At 40.5% G+C, this 14,365-nt stretch overlaps 1 protein-coding gene across 2 annotated transcripts in view; it reads left to right on the forward strand.

The window, feature by feature from the left end:
- Window positions 1-13,826, forward strand: part of olfm2a (olfactomedin 2a) — a 58,325-nt gene extending 44,499 nt beyond the window's left edge. For both annotated transcript variants that reach the window (XM_043235676.1, XM_043235675.1), the window contains exons 2-6: window positions 1,646-1,795; window positions 5,494-5,649; window positions 7,957-8,176; window positions 8,755-8,861; window positions 12,863-13,826. In XM_043235676.1, the coding sequence (XP_043091611.1) occupies window positions 1,646-1,795; window positions 5,494-5,649; window positions 7,957-8,176; window positions 8,755-8,861; window positions 12,863-13,537 (1,308 nt within the window). In that variant the 3' untranslated portion in view covers window positions 13,538-13,826. The remainder of the gene's footprint in view (window positions 1-1,645; window positions 1,796-5,493; window positions 5,650-7,956; window positions 8,177-8,754; window positions 8,862-12,862) is intronic.
- Window positions 13,827-14,365: the final 539 nt, after the last annotated feature.

Here is a 14,365-nt window from a genome sequence, read left to right on the forward strand (position 1 = left end):
GGCAGGAGTGACAGGATGTGACAGTGAGCTCATGGGGCGGCTGCTGCTTTACTCTCCAATCACATAGTCTCTCTGTCCACTCGGTCATTTAATCTGATCGGGGAAGTGTGGAGAGAGAGAGGGTGAAGCGTGAGAGTGAAAAACACTGAAGAGGGTAAGAGAGAATGAAAACGGGAAGGTTAGAGCAGGAGACATTTTATTGCCGTTTTCTTGTAAATGCAATTTATCTTTAATGACATCCTCTATTGTTCTTTTCCAGTCCAGCTTTATTCTTAATTTAGTCATTTAGTGAAACATAGAGCTGCTCAATAACAGTCAATCACAATTAAATATAATCATAATGATTAATCATGATTTCATCAGATTGATTGCACTTTCACATATGCACAATTGACTGCGAACCATATAAAAGAAAACATGGCTGTATTACAATTAAATTTAAGCAGAATACCTCAGTAGAGATCGCTGAAGTCCAAATTGTTGGCCAGTGTTTTTAGCTCATCTGGGTTTTCTCCGTTATAGTACAGCGAGCATGTGCACATGGTTGCCAGGTTGGGAAGATTAAATAAGCAGAAAGCCAAATAAATGCATCGAATAACTGAAAAAGCTTTGATTGGAGGTAAACTCTTGAAATCCTGCCACCGCAACCATGAAAGCCTTTGGAGGCTTGTTACCACTGTAAGTTAGCACAAATGCCAAATTAAAATACAGTTCTCATGATAAATAGCCAGTAGGCAAATATTGTAGACGATTATGCCTAATAAATCGAGAGAGAGAAGCAGAAATTGTGATCAAGATTGAAATTCATTGTGCAGCCGCAGTAAAAGCTGAAATCACCAGCTTCACAGAGATAGCTAATTGTGTTCACTACAAGTTAAGCTCAATCAAAGGCATTTGTGTCAATGTTGATTACCACAATCATTAATTTCCACTTGTCCTTCCTGGCCTACAGTGAGGCACTTAATGTAAAATGGGGCTAGTCAGCATACAATAAAATATTCAATAATATAACCGCAGGAGATAAACAATGATTTAAGTTTAAAAATTGCTTTCTAATTGTTGCCAAACCAGCACCATAAACCCAACTATAAAAAATATTTAAACAGCTTTATAGCTCAATTAATACACATTTCTTAATAGAAGAATTCATGTAAGTGCCTTTATAAAAATATAAGCTTTACATTTCTGTTGTTTGCCAAAAATGTCCACCATTTACTTCAATAAATACCTAATTATCACGTCTTTTAAAGGAAACTATGAAAGGTAACTTAATATTCAATATTACTCCACAAATGTTAAAATGAGTTAAAATTTGCACAGAATGGTTTGTGTGAGATTTAGTTCTACAGTATGGATGGAAACAATCGAACCAAGTCCCTAATACAATAAAAAGCAAACATCTGTGTGTGTGTGTTTGTGTGTGCGCATTTGAGCCTGTACATGGTTTCAAGACATCCATCTCCGGACTCCACCCCCAATGAAAGAGCAGCTTTATCGATCCAAAGCAGCTCTATTTCCTCCAAGTGTCTAAGCTGATCAAAACGGCCTCCTCTCACAGATGCCACATTCTATTCCGCTCATGCATTTTGTTCTGTCTTTCTTTCGCTATCTCTCTTTTTTCATCTCCGTGTATTTCTCTATGCAGGCCCTGTATCCGAGCCCAGAGGAAGGCTGGCAGATCTACAGCTCGGCACAGGACGCAGATGGGAAATGTATCTGCACAGTTGTGGCTCCTGCACAGAACATGTGTAATCGAGACCCACGCAGCAGACAGCTCCGTCAGCTTATGGAGAAGGTGACATTCGTCTCTTACATGCACAATAACCTAAATGACACACGCTTGTTAAGAGCAAGTCCTAGCTGAGCAATATTTTGTACATATTACGCGGTCATTAAACATGGATCCAAACATTGCATAAAACTGTTCCCCATTAGAGAAAGTTTCTGAAAGTACATGATGTAAACAACCGCCTAAAAGAGGACGCGTCCTAAATACTGCTGTGAAATTGGATTCATTCTGCTGAGCCAATAGGGTGGGGTTTTTTTTACTAATCATGCTCATTAGACTAAGTCCAGGCAAAGAACAACTGAAAAAAAGTGTAAAGTACCTCCTAAATCAGAAAATGGAGCACTCAATGCACAGGGCTTTACTAAAAGCCTCACATAAATTTTGCCTCTACATGTGAGTAAATGATGTCCAAATATCATCTGTGGAACACAAAAGACTATCAAACCCTGCTGACTACATACTGACTTCCTGTGGTAGTCGGTGATGGCGGTGATACCAGTATTAAGCCAAAACATGTAATTGCTCACCGTGGCACTGTCCCTCACTTTTGTTTTGATTTTTTTCAGTAATAAACATAATTTTGTTCAGTTTAAAAGGCACTGCTGTTAAAACGGCCACTTAATGTAGAGCTGACTGACAAGAAAAATGAGGGAAAAAAAACAAGACGATGACCGATGAGTTTTAAAACTAAATGGAAATATATTATTTGAACTGTGTAATTTATAATTATTATATTTTTCCCATTATTTTACATCAATGTGTATGCCAACCATGCCTCCAAATTCGTTACACGTTTCATAATTATTTGTTGTAAAGTCTTTAGACTATACTCACTTTCAGTAGCCTATAGGCCTACCTAAGCTATTTAAAGGTTGGGCTAAACTTAAGAAGTTAGGCTATTAGTTGTTTTACAACTAGCATATGGTGTATTTTAATTAGTTTTTTTAATAAAAATCTTCTACACTGGATCTTGATTTTGCTTTTAATTTAAACATGAAAGTAAAACACGCACAGTGCTTTTACAAGCTATTTAATCAAAGGAAAATGTGAACGTAAAACTAAACGTAAACTAACAAAAAACAGCTGCTTGATGCCGAATTGCCTCAAGTTTAAAAGTGAAAGCAAAATGTGTGAGGCGCTTTTTCCAAGCTATTTTAAAGCGAAGGAAAGTGAGGGAAAGAGGGAAAACTCAGTTGCATTAAAAACAAGCAACTGCTTGACGCACAATTACCGCCGATTTGAAAGTAAAAAGTGCATATTGCTTTTGTGTTGTAACATGCTGAGATTTCCTCACTGTCACAACCCTAGTGTGAACTAAAAAAAAGATGGAAACCCTGCTAAAAAAGCAAGTGGTGGTCTTGTGTTGGTCTGTTTGGTGGAACTCAACCTTGTTAACACAGTTGATGAGCTGGTCAACCCAGTATCAAACACACAATATAACCTAGTTAGGTTCCATATGTAGTGTGAGGGAGGAAATTTGAAATATGAAAAGAAATCAAGGAGAGAGAGATGTTTTGCTACAGAGAAACTGCTGGGTATTGAGTCTGCTGATATGCACAGTTCAATCGATTGGCAGTTAAATGCAGAGTGTCCGCCGCATGTGTTAGACTCTCAGCCAGTTGACTGGCCCCCATTTCCTCCTTCCTCACCAAGCCCTCAGTGGTTTCCAGCCTCATCTGTGAACAGCAGCCCATTAAGAACCACACGTCCCCATCAACATCACGCTCACTGAATCAGAGAGAGCTTTGGAATCACACTACAATGGGAAGCAGCTGTTTGACTAGCTAATGAGCACAGCTGATGGAGGCAGAGATGAAGAGCGAAGCAGAGAAATAGAGGCTGAAATTAAAGCAGCTTGGAGAGGGATTCCTGAGAAGACAAATTTGGGACTCCAGACAGAGTGAGTCAATAAGGCACATGACTCGTAGTCATGGCCAATCTACCACAATATAACTCTACCTCAAATTCTGCCACAATCTCTGCCTCACCTAGAAATGAAAATTCTGCCATTAATTAATTAACCTCATGTCATTTAAAAGATACATTCTGAAGAACACTTCAACTGTTTTTTTTTTCTTTTTAATTAAAAGTCATTGGGGTTTTCATTGCAAAAAAGCATTTTCAAAAGCTCCAAAAAGGACACAAAGGTAACAAAATTCTGGTATTCTCAAGCAATACAATTACTTATATTTAAAAGTACACAACTTATATATCAAATAGGAACCTTAAATGTCAACTAGCATCAACTTGGTCACTTGACTAGATTGATGGTCGAAATTTGTCACCATATTTGTTGTGAGAGGGAATGAATGGATCATACAAATGGATGTGTTTATCATCCAAAATGATAGTGATACTTTGATACTTTATACTCTGTAATACTTCATGGGCAGAAACAGCTGAAATATCTGCAAAATATCGACATCAAAAATAATGTAAGTATGAAGTCATTTACAAAGCTCCAAATAGAATTAATAATGAATCCATTAATTATTATTCACTCTCAGAACAAATCAAAGCATTGATTAACATAAGCATATACACAAACTAAAGCATAACCTCAACATCAAGCTTTATTGGTTTTTATAGTCATGTGATATTTGAGGTTTACGTTGCCATATTTGATGTCATCTACTTATTGGTCAATGTATAGTGTATATGTTTTGATTTGATTTGAGAGTGATTAAAGAGTCAGTCTGTTTATCACAATCACTGTAATCACTGTAACATCCGTTTGAGAGCTTGAAAGTTTTCAACCCTCACAATACTGTATAGACAGAAACAGCAGACACTTCAAACTATCTTCTTTTGTGTTCTGCAAAAGTATTAAAGTCATAAAAAATGGAACAGCATGAGGGCCAGTAAATAATAACAGAATTTTCATTTTTGAGTGAACTATCCCTTTAAATCTTGGCACAAATGCTATCTTAAATCCTGCCTTGCCCCTCTGTCAGGGTCTAAACACCTTATCTACAATCGTATGGCAACATAACTCAACCACTCAGACAATAAAATGTGTGTGTGGCTATGCCAGCAGCTGTGAGGCACTAATGCTCCTGCCTAATAAAACGCAGACTAATGAGGACACCTGGGTCAGTCCTTCTCTGAGAGAGATGTGTTCAGAATTAAACTACCACCACCCAGCCTCTTGTGTGTGTGCAAGAGCGTGTATATGCTCAATTCTCCTGAGCAGTCAGCGACATGCATGACAAACAATAACTGAATGCAAAGTGAATATGTGATCCCACCTAACCCTTGCCCAAGTCTAAACATCCACAATCCTCAGCGCTAAGTGTGACCATTGGGTCTGACGGCTATGCAGATCAGCTAATTAGACAAGAGCCCTCATGCACATCAGTGTGGACATGAGGAGAATACCTGCATGCAATTCATGTCCTTTCTGATTCTCTTAAGAGCAGCCAGGAGGAGAGTGTGAGAATGTCTGTGTGTGTGTGTGTGTGTGTGTCTGTGGCCTCCGGGACTACGTGGGAGTATGTAGGAGCTAGAAGGTGTGTGTGCTGATCAGTAATCACGCTCCCATCTCCTGTGTGTTGATGTGGGCAAGATGCTCAGTGGGCGGTCTGAATATGTAGGACGGCTGATTTGAACTACAACAAATAATAGGCGTCACACTGTTGTGTCCTCAAAAAACATGCCCTGTTGCATCACACTAATTTGATTTTGTGTTTTGTGCTATTTAACAGGTTCAGAATATAACTCAATCCATGGAGGTTCTAGATCTTAGGACGTACAGAGACCTGCAGTACGTGAGAGACACAGAGAACCTCATGAAAACAGTGGACGGTAAACTGAAGACTGCTTCTGAAAATCCACGCAGCCTGAACCCCAAGAGCTTTCAGGTACTGAAGCATATCCAGCCAGCCTAAAAAACAACAAAACACATTAGGGGTGCCCTTTCTTCTCACAACGCCTACACTCTACCTACCCACCCTCAATGTTTGCATCATTGTTATTAAAATATGTTTCAGATTGAGTAGAACAAGGAGAACTTTCAGAGATTTTAGGAGACTATTCTTAGATTTATGCAGGGAAGGGGTCAATCAGTCAACCAGAAAAGGTCAAAACTAAAAGGATTTTTTAATTTTTTAAAATGAAGCAAAAATCTCTCTAAAAAAAAAATAGCTAGATGCTGGATCTTAATGTTGAAACAAATATGCAAATCAAGGACATCTGAATACCCCATTAATTCATAAATAATATCAAAGTGAAGATTATTGTAACAGTGCATGAGTGGTAAGTGTGTGTGCGAAGAAAAAAAACTAGAGTCAGTCACAAGTGCGCCTCTTGCGGTTAGGGGAGTAATTTACGCTATAGCCTTTACCAGCTGGACTCCATTAGATTCACCACCTATTCGGATCATTGCACCAGTGCAACTAGTTCAACTTTGCCTGTTCTGAGCAAAGCTGGATCCCGGTGACGGACAGTGTGTGAGATGGGTGTACTAACAAAGAAACAGCCTTTAACATCAGTCGCAAGTGCGCCTCTTGTGGTCAGGGGAGTAAGTTTAATCCACATCATTTACCAGCAGGACTCCACTAGATTCACCCCATCCAGGTCACGACACCAGTGCAAAAAGTTTGGCTTGTCCCATTCTGATCAATGCTTGAACCGGGGACATGACATGGCATGAGAGGTGAGCTTGTTAAAAAGACTGCCATCTTGAGATCAAGGGAGTGAGGTTTATCACACAGCCTTTAGCAGCCAGCCTCCAGTGTATTATTTTTTGAATAATAATTAGGTAACATGACAGAAGACTGAACAACATCAGTGCATGCTAAATACTATTATATATTTTTATTTAGTGACATTTAAAACTCTTTCCGGCGCCATTCCCTTTACATGAAATAGACACTGACACTAACCTTCAATACCTCTGATTTTTGGGTTTAATTGAGACATACCAAAAGGTCCTCTGAGAGATTTCAAATGCACCTCAATTATTTATACCTAGAACTTGAAGCTTGTTTCAGTAATGAGTGTATGTGTGCATGCATACAAAAGGTTATGCTTTTTTTTTCTTTTAGCTAGCAGCTGCTTTCCCAAAGGCTAAGATTCAAACCCGTTTATTATTAAAGCTTTTTATCCCTTGAATACGAGAGTGTGCTTGTAGTCCTGCACAATCACAATAGTAGAAGGACTCGCTACCAATATACAGAGGACTAAACGGAGGAGCACTCTTTTAGATGATTAACATGTAGCCGTCTGCAAAAGAGAGTGGAATGGAAGCCACAGACACTCTTCCCAGGGGTATCACTATCATTCAGAACGCACCACCACCACTTACCCATCCACCCCATTCTGCTGGGGTGTGAGTCATCTCACCAAACGCTGCATAGAAAATTATTCCAAAATGTTCCAGAAATCATTCCTCATCTATCGATACATGTTCAAAGTCCCATAACCCCCCTATCCCCTCTTCTCTCTGCTGGAGCTGTGAAAAATTTGCGAGATGTGCCAGTGTTAAAAGCACTATTTCAAAGAGTGGGAGTCTCAAAGCCTGGCTTTATTTCGGCGAGGCTGCTGATGAATGTGGAGAGCTCAAAGTCGCCTATGGCAGGGCGGGAGATTAACGAGACTAAATTTTTGTGTCTCGGAACAGGAAAATGAGATTTATGATGTGGCGCCGCAGGGCTGAGAGCAGCTCCATCACCAGATTTACGATAAACTTTAACAAGGAGGAAACAGCCCCTCCTGTGGTGAGCATGCTTTATTGATACACCTGCTGTTCACACCCCCTTTATTGATATACCTCAGCCTATGCCAGACCAGCCAGTCCGCATGGCTGCAGTAACTGATTGCCCACAATGAGCTGAGATCAGCCCTCAAGTTTTAGCTCTTTCATATACGCTTGGTCACGCCGAGGTGGAGAGCTGACAGGTTCTGATGAGTGGGCCTGTGTCACCACGTTGGACAAGAAGCAGATTGTGAGAGATTGCAAATGCATAAAATCAATATTTGGTTCTTGTGTGAGGATGCATTCAGATCCGGGGCAGGAGACCGGTCATGCGAGATGAAATATTGGAGGTGAACGTGGTGAATAGTTAATGAGTGCCCATCTAAATTCCTAAACCTTTGTGAGAGGGAGATTAACGCTTCTCATCTTTCCCAACCACCATTTCACACCTTCCTTCATGTGTTTACTTCAGGAGTTAAAGGACAAGGTTACTCAGCTGCTTCCGCTGCTCCCAGTGCTGGAACAGTACAAGGCAGATGCAAGAATGATCCTTCGGCTGAGGGAGGAGGTGAGGAATCTGTCTCTGGTACTAATGGCAATTCAAGAGGAGATGGGAGCCTATGACTACGAGGAGCTCAGGCAGCGAGTGCTACTGCTGGAGACTCGTCTGCACTCCTGCATGCAGAAACTCGGTAAGAAATCTAGCAGCAGTGGGTTTGAGTTGATTTTAGTAATCAAGAAAAGGCAGCAACCAATCTACTGACTGTGGACACACAGTATGTGACCTATTACAGCAAGAAAATAGAAAGAATTTTTACTTGTTGGATTCACAGCGGAGGACTTGTTTGCCGTGATTATTTTTGGAGTTATTTTAGAGCAGCTGCAGTAATTTCCTTTCAAATGGAAAAGCAAAAGCAAAAGCAATGGTAGGGGAGACCACATTAGGCCCAATTAAGTCAAAATGTGCTTGCTGTCCTATCAGATAAGCAATTTAACGTTAGAGCGTTAAAAACAGCCAGCTAGCAGGCCTCAAACCGAAACGTCCAAAGTTCACTTGGCTGAAAGAGTAATTGGCTTTCAGATGCATGATGAGACAAGCTCGTGTTCTATTTAGGGTAAAACTGATGACTTCACAAGAAAATCCAAAATGATGATATAACGGATATTCGTTCTGCTCCATAAATGTCACTTTTGGCAGTTTAATGCTGACTGGTTCATTGGAGTTCCTCTGAAGCCGTCGTTCATATTGTTCCCCGTGTTTTATCACCAGGTTGCGGGAAGCTAACTGGCGTCAGTAACCCCATCACCGTCCGCGCTTCAGGGTCAAGGTTCGGATCCTGGATGACTGACACAATGATTCCCAGCTCCGATAATAGGGTAAGAATGACCATGCTGCAACACTCTTATCACTCCATCACTGCCACTGCTATGATGAGCCGCCTCTCCCCGGAGACACACACTCACACACACACACTGTGACTGAGTCAGTGTTTTGGTACAGTGAAGCTGCTCCTCAGCGGTGAGAGCTGAGTCACTGATGGATGGTTCTTCTACCATTTTTCTCCCTCCCACCCTCTCTTTTCTTCTCTATCATGTTCATACTCACTCTCCCACACTTAATTCTTCTCTCGAACCTTACGTCTCCTGTCAAAGCCACAGTCCTCATATTAATTACTTCATCAGGGGGTTGGGTATTAACAACCTGTCTAGGCAAATGTTTCACCAATCAGTGCCCGGTATTACTAGCCGCCAGAGGCATCATCAGGGGGAAACACACAGGAATGCGTCCTGGGCCCAGTGATGAAAGGCAGCGTTACACCAAAACCAAAAGTTTAACTTATCTTAAATAAGCACACCTGATTCAACAGATCAGCTTATTAGTAGAGACTGGATTGGGTGATACTGGGGTCATGAAAATGCTATATTAATACAATAGTTCTTATGCCACTTTATAGGCCTTGAACTGTTAAATACACACTTTTAAGTGTCTTTGCAAGCATCCTTGTAAGCAAGTGAAAGCAAACAGCTGAGAAAGAAAATTTTGGATACGGGAAGCTCTTAAAATGACAGCAGTCTAGAAATCAAGTATACTATATCTATCTCTGTACATGTATGCTAGCATATGCATAAAGTCAAACGCAGAGCCTTTCAAAGTATACTTTATTTGATGATGTACATGTACGTGAAAATATGCTGTCGACACATGAGCTCCAAAAGGCTTCATCCATGTCTAGTGTCTGCTCCATTTTTGCCTGTTATGACCGATAACAAATATTTTTTAACTCTGTTACCCATACCCTCTCACTCATCAGACCATCTGTTGTTGTTGCAGTCTCCTCTGTTTAGTTGTTGTTGTTGTTTTTCATCTCTCGTTTTGTTTTCTACTCTGAAACAACGGACAGTTGCCACCTTGTGAAAAAACTGATTACTGCAAAATAACTCCAAATGCGCATGTGCATAAAAAATAGCATCACGCACACTGTACTCTGTCACTCACGGAAACGTTAAAAGCGAAGTTTACTTTGGGCTTAACATTCCTGTTGTCTGTCATTGATGTTAATCAAACTACAATTGAGAGAACATATCTAATTGCTTTAGACTAAAGCACATTTGTAACTACATTGAAATATAAATTTCTCTAAAATAAAAATATTCTCATGAAATAAAAGAGATATCCAAAATGTGATGTCAGTGTGTCTCCAGGAACGATGTTGAAAAACCCTAAGTTATAATCTATTCATAGGGTCCATTTGCGAAAGGGCCTACCGAATATTGTCCATGGGCTACATTAGTTTTAGCAATAGCTCTGCCAATCTCGGTAGAGAACAGGGTTGAAGAGTTGAATAAATTGTCTCTTTTTAAATTCATGAGAATGAAGTCAAAATGGAAGTAGAATAGCAGGTAGATGAGTTTAATTCAAAGACAGGTAATCTAGACAGGTAATCTATCTACTGTCCTCAAATTTCCACTATAAAAGGACTGACATGGAGAGGACAACAGGCAGTGATAATCAGTTATTCTGTTTTAAGGGGCAAGTCAAAAGTTCATCTTCAACGCTACAGTCCTTTATCTTTGGCTTTAATGATTGCATCACTCACCACCATCAATCACCGATCACGTAAAGTGGCAAATAAATCACCGCAATCAAGATAACAGTCATATCAATCCGGCAGGCATCTGAACACTCACTGTCCCTAGATTTACAGTGTCACATACACAGCATTGCAGGTTAATCTAGTAACGATCCGGACTCAAGCATCCAAAGCACAACATGTGCCATTCTTCTCAGAAGGGAACACAGAGGCGGAGATGGGCAGACCACAGTATGACCGCAGCTCCACTCGCCGATCTACAGGGACTCGTTTAGCCCACAAAGAAAATGCTATACTTAATGTTCCAATTATCCTGCCTGTCCATAAGTCACCTGCTCTCCTCCTCTCCAGTCACCACGCAGCCCCACAGTATCCTAAAAATAAAAATGCACTGCATCTCTCTGTGGAATGAGAAATGGGGGAAGAGGCAGGGATGGAGACTGCATGAGGGAGGGAGGGAGGGAGGAAGGAGGAGAGGCGGCAAAAGATAGCAGGGGAGCGTTAAATCCTCGGAGGGGCTTCATTATGCAGGAGAAAGAACATAATAACCATCCTAAATAAGCTGACTGTCTGAAGTTTCATTACGATGTGTTAATAAAGAGTGCACAGCGCATGGCTTGGTAAAGATGGGGGCACAGCATGGCTGTTGTGTTGCTGATAGATACTTTAGCCTTATACAGTGACGGCGAGTAAGGAGAAGAGAGGCAGAGAGAGATGGAGAACTGCTAACAGGATTGATTTCCTGTGAATGTGGAGTGGAAAAGGGCAGAGAACAACTGCTGCAGCCGAGTGCAGAGCACATACAGCATCTCCACTCCCACACAGAGAGCAGATCAATAGATTTGACAACACACACACACACACACACACCTAGACCGTGCACAGCGAGAGTCACCGCCGGTTACACAGGAAGAAAGGCTCTGCTGTCACTCTCTCAAAAGTAAGTCAGTAGATGGCGTCTCTTTTGATGTACTGTACTTTCATCCAGGTATAGGCTCTTTCTATTCCATTCTCGGCACAGAAATCTCAGCTTTCATTTTTAACCTGATTCCTTCTGATACATAGAGGTCAAAAAGTTCACGAGTAAAAATGCTTCTATTTTTCATTCTTGTCCAATTTAATTACTTGTAATTAATATCCTGTATGTACCCATTTAGCTTTAATGTCACCAGCAGTCAGGTTGCAAGAATGCCACAAGTTAATGTATAACATGATGATTCTTCAGCATGACAATAATCTAAAAAGGAAGTTAAAAAGGTTTTCTACAAAGGAGGTGACACGGTCATGAAACATGGATTAGTGACTAAGAAAATCCTTTTTTTTTACATTTGACTATACACTTTTATCCTAATTAAGAGATTTGTGTAAAAATTTGCTGATTTATTTAGCTTTTATTTCTATATAGTTACCATTTTTTATTAGTTACTCATTTTATTTTTAGCTTTCAGAGATTAATTTCTGTTTTTCATTTTAGCTTCAGTATTTTAGGTCTGCCAAAGTTAAATAGTATTATTTAAAAAATCTGTTGCATAATTTAGTTTCAGTTAAATTGTTTCAGTTTCTCTGTGTCGTTTTTTTATTTTTTATACTGTTAACAAAAATATCTTAAATGATAATATCACTGCATATAATAACACTATGGTACATACATAAGAATATGGTTCAGCACAATGCAAAAAAAATATGATGCACGCCTCAGTTTCCACAGTGTTCCACAGCAGCAGAGGTGATGAGGGAACATGCTTGAGAAAGGAAAAATCTATCTACATATAAAATTATTGTTCACTTTCTAAATAATATTTTTTTCCACTCTGTGACAAGCAGAACAGACAATAAAGTTCAAATTAAGCATCACAATACAAATGTGGCAAATTCACTTTTTTAAGTGATGCACTGCATCGTTCAATTTTATGCCAATTTTACTATCCCTAATACATACATTTTAATTGTCAAGTCAAGTCACCTTTATTTATATAGCGCTTTCAACAATACAGATTCTCTCAACACACTTAACAGTATGAGTGTCAGTAATGTATTAAGATTAAACACTTATTGAATTATTTCATTATTGAATTTAGAGACATCATTGTCCAGCTCAGTTCAGTTTAAATAGTATCTGTGCAATCAAATCAATGATAATCACTGGAAATTAAATTGTTTAATGCGTTCCCTGTCCATCATCACCACCGCGCTTCTACATTCTGGACTATGCTATATGCTATATGTTTGTTTTTTCTTACTTCCTTCTCTCATGCATTTTACATTGAATATCTTATTCTGTCTCAGGTGTGGTCAATGGACGGTTACTTTAAGGGACGTCGCGTGCTGGAGTACCGCACAATGAACGACTTCATGAAAGGCCAAAACTTTGTGCAGCATCTCCTGCCCCACCCTTGGGCTGGTACAGGTCACGTGGTCTACAACGGCTCCCTCTACTACAACAAATATCAGAGTAACATCCTCATCAAGTACCACTTCCGATCCCGAAGCATCCTGGTGCAGCGCAGCCTTAGTGGCGCGGGCTACAACAACACCTTTCCCTACTCTTGGGGTGGATCGTCTGACATCGACCTCATGGCCGACGAGAACGGGCTATGGGCCGTCTACACTACCATTCCCAACGCTGGAAACATCGTCATTAGCCGCCTGGAGCCACAAAGCCTGGAAGTGCTTCAGACGTGGGACACGGGCTTCCCTAAACGGAGCGCCGGCGAGTCGTTCATGATCTGCGGCACGCTCTATGTCACCAACTCCCACCTGGCCGGTGCTAAGATCTACTTCGCATATTACACCAACACCTCAACCTATGAGTACACAGACATCCCCTTCCATAACCAATACTCCCACATTTCCATGATGGACTACAACCCCCGAGAAAGAGTGCTCTACACTTGGAACAACGGACATCAAGTCCTCTACAATGTCACTTTGTTCCAAGTCATCAAAACAGCTGAGGACTAGGTCATGCAGACCTTACAAACACATTTGCTTATACACAAATGTACACACACTGATATGCCTACACACATATACACACACATTTATGTGGAGGAGGACATGACTAAAGCTTAGACTTTTTAACCGCATTCCAAACTTCATAGAGTGCTATTATTCATCTAAAGTTCTGAGGAGAGCAAGATTGGTACTGGTACATAAACTGAGCCTTTATTTTCTTTCCTGTGATGATTCAGCATGAGTACTTTCTTTTTATTTGTGGAAAAAGAATAAATAAACATCAAACTTTACCATTTTCAAGTTTCACCTTTTCATTTCTTTTTCCACCCATGATGCCGTTGGTTAATAACGGCCGCGTTCCGTAGTCAAAAGTTTGTTCGCCGAGTATTCTTTGTGAAATCTTTCACAAAGCCTTTTTCTAAACTCCAGCTGTAATATAACTAGAGATGAGCCAGGCTCCTCTTGACTGCCTCGGGAAGTGAATCCAGCTCCTGTTTGGTGTCAGCCATCCTGAGGAGAGACGTCAGTCAGGCGAAGCTCCGTGACATGAAGGGCTGAAAGGTGAGGTGGCGGAGGAGAAGAAATGAGAGACGGCGGAAGAATGAGGAGGAAAAAAAAAAAGCAAAGCATTCAGTCGGACAGATGAGGCCCCGGGCTACAGTGATGCCTGCTGCTGCTGTTGTTGATGTTTGCGCCTGCCAAGTTACAATCTGTTTCCATGTTTCTTTCGAGGCACGCCTCCTCAGCAGGCTGTGTAAAAAATATTAAATTAGAAACTGTGGGATTGTCCAACTACCTGTTAGATGTGTTCTTTATTTATATGAATATTAATAT

This window comes from Puntigrus tetrazona, chromosome 3 (assembly GCF_018831695.1).
Source record: "Puntigrus tetrazona isolate hp1 chromosome 3, ASM1883169v1, whole genome shotgun sequence".
Lineage (NCBI taxonomy): Eukaryota > Metazoa > Chordata > Actinopteri > Cypriniformes > Cyprinidae > Puntigrus > Puntigrus tetrazona.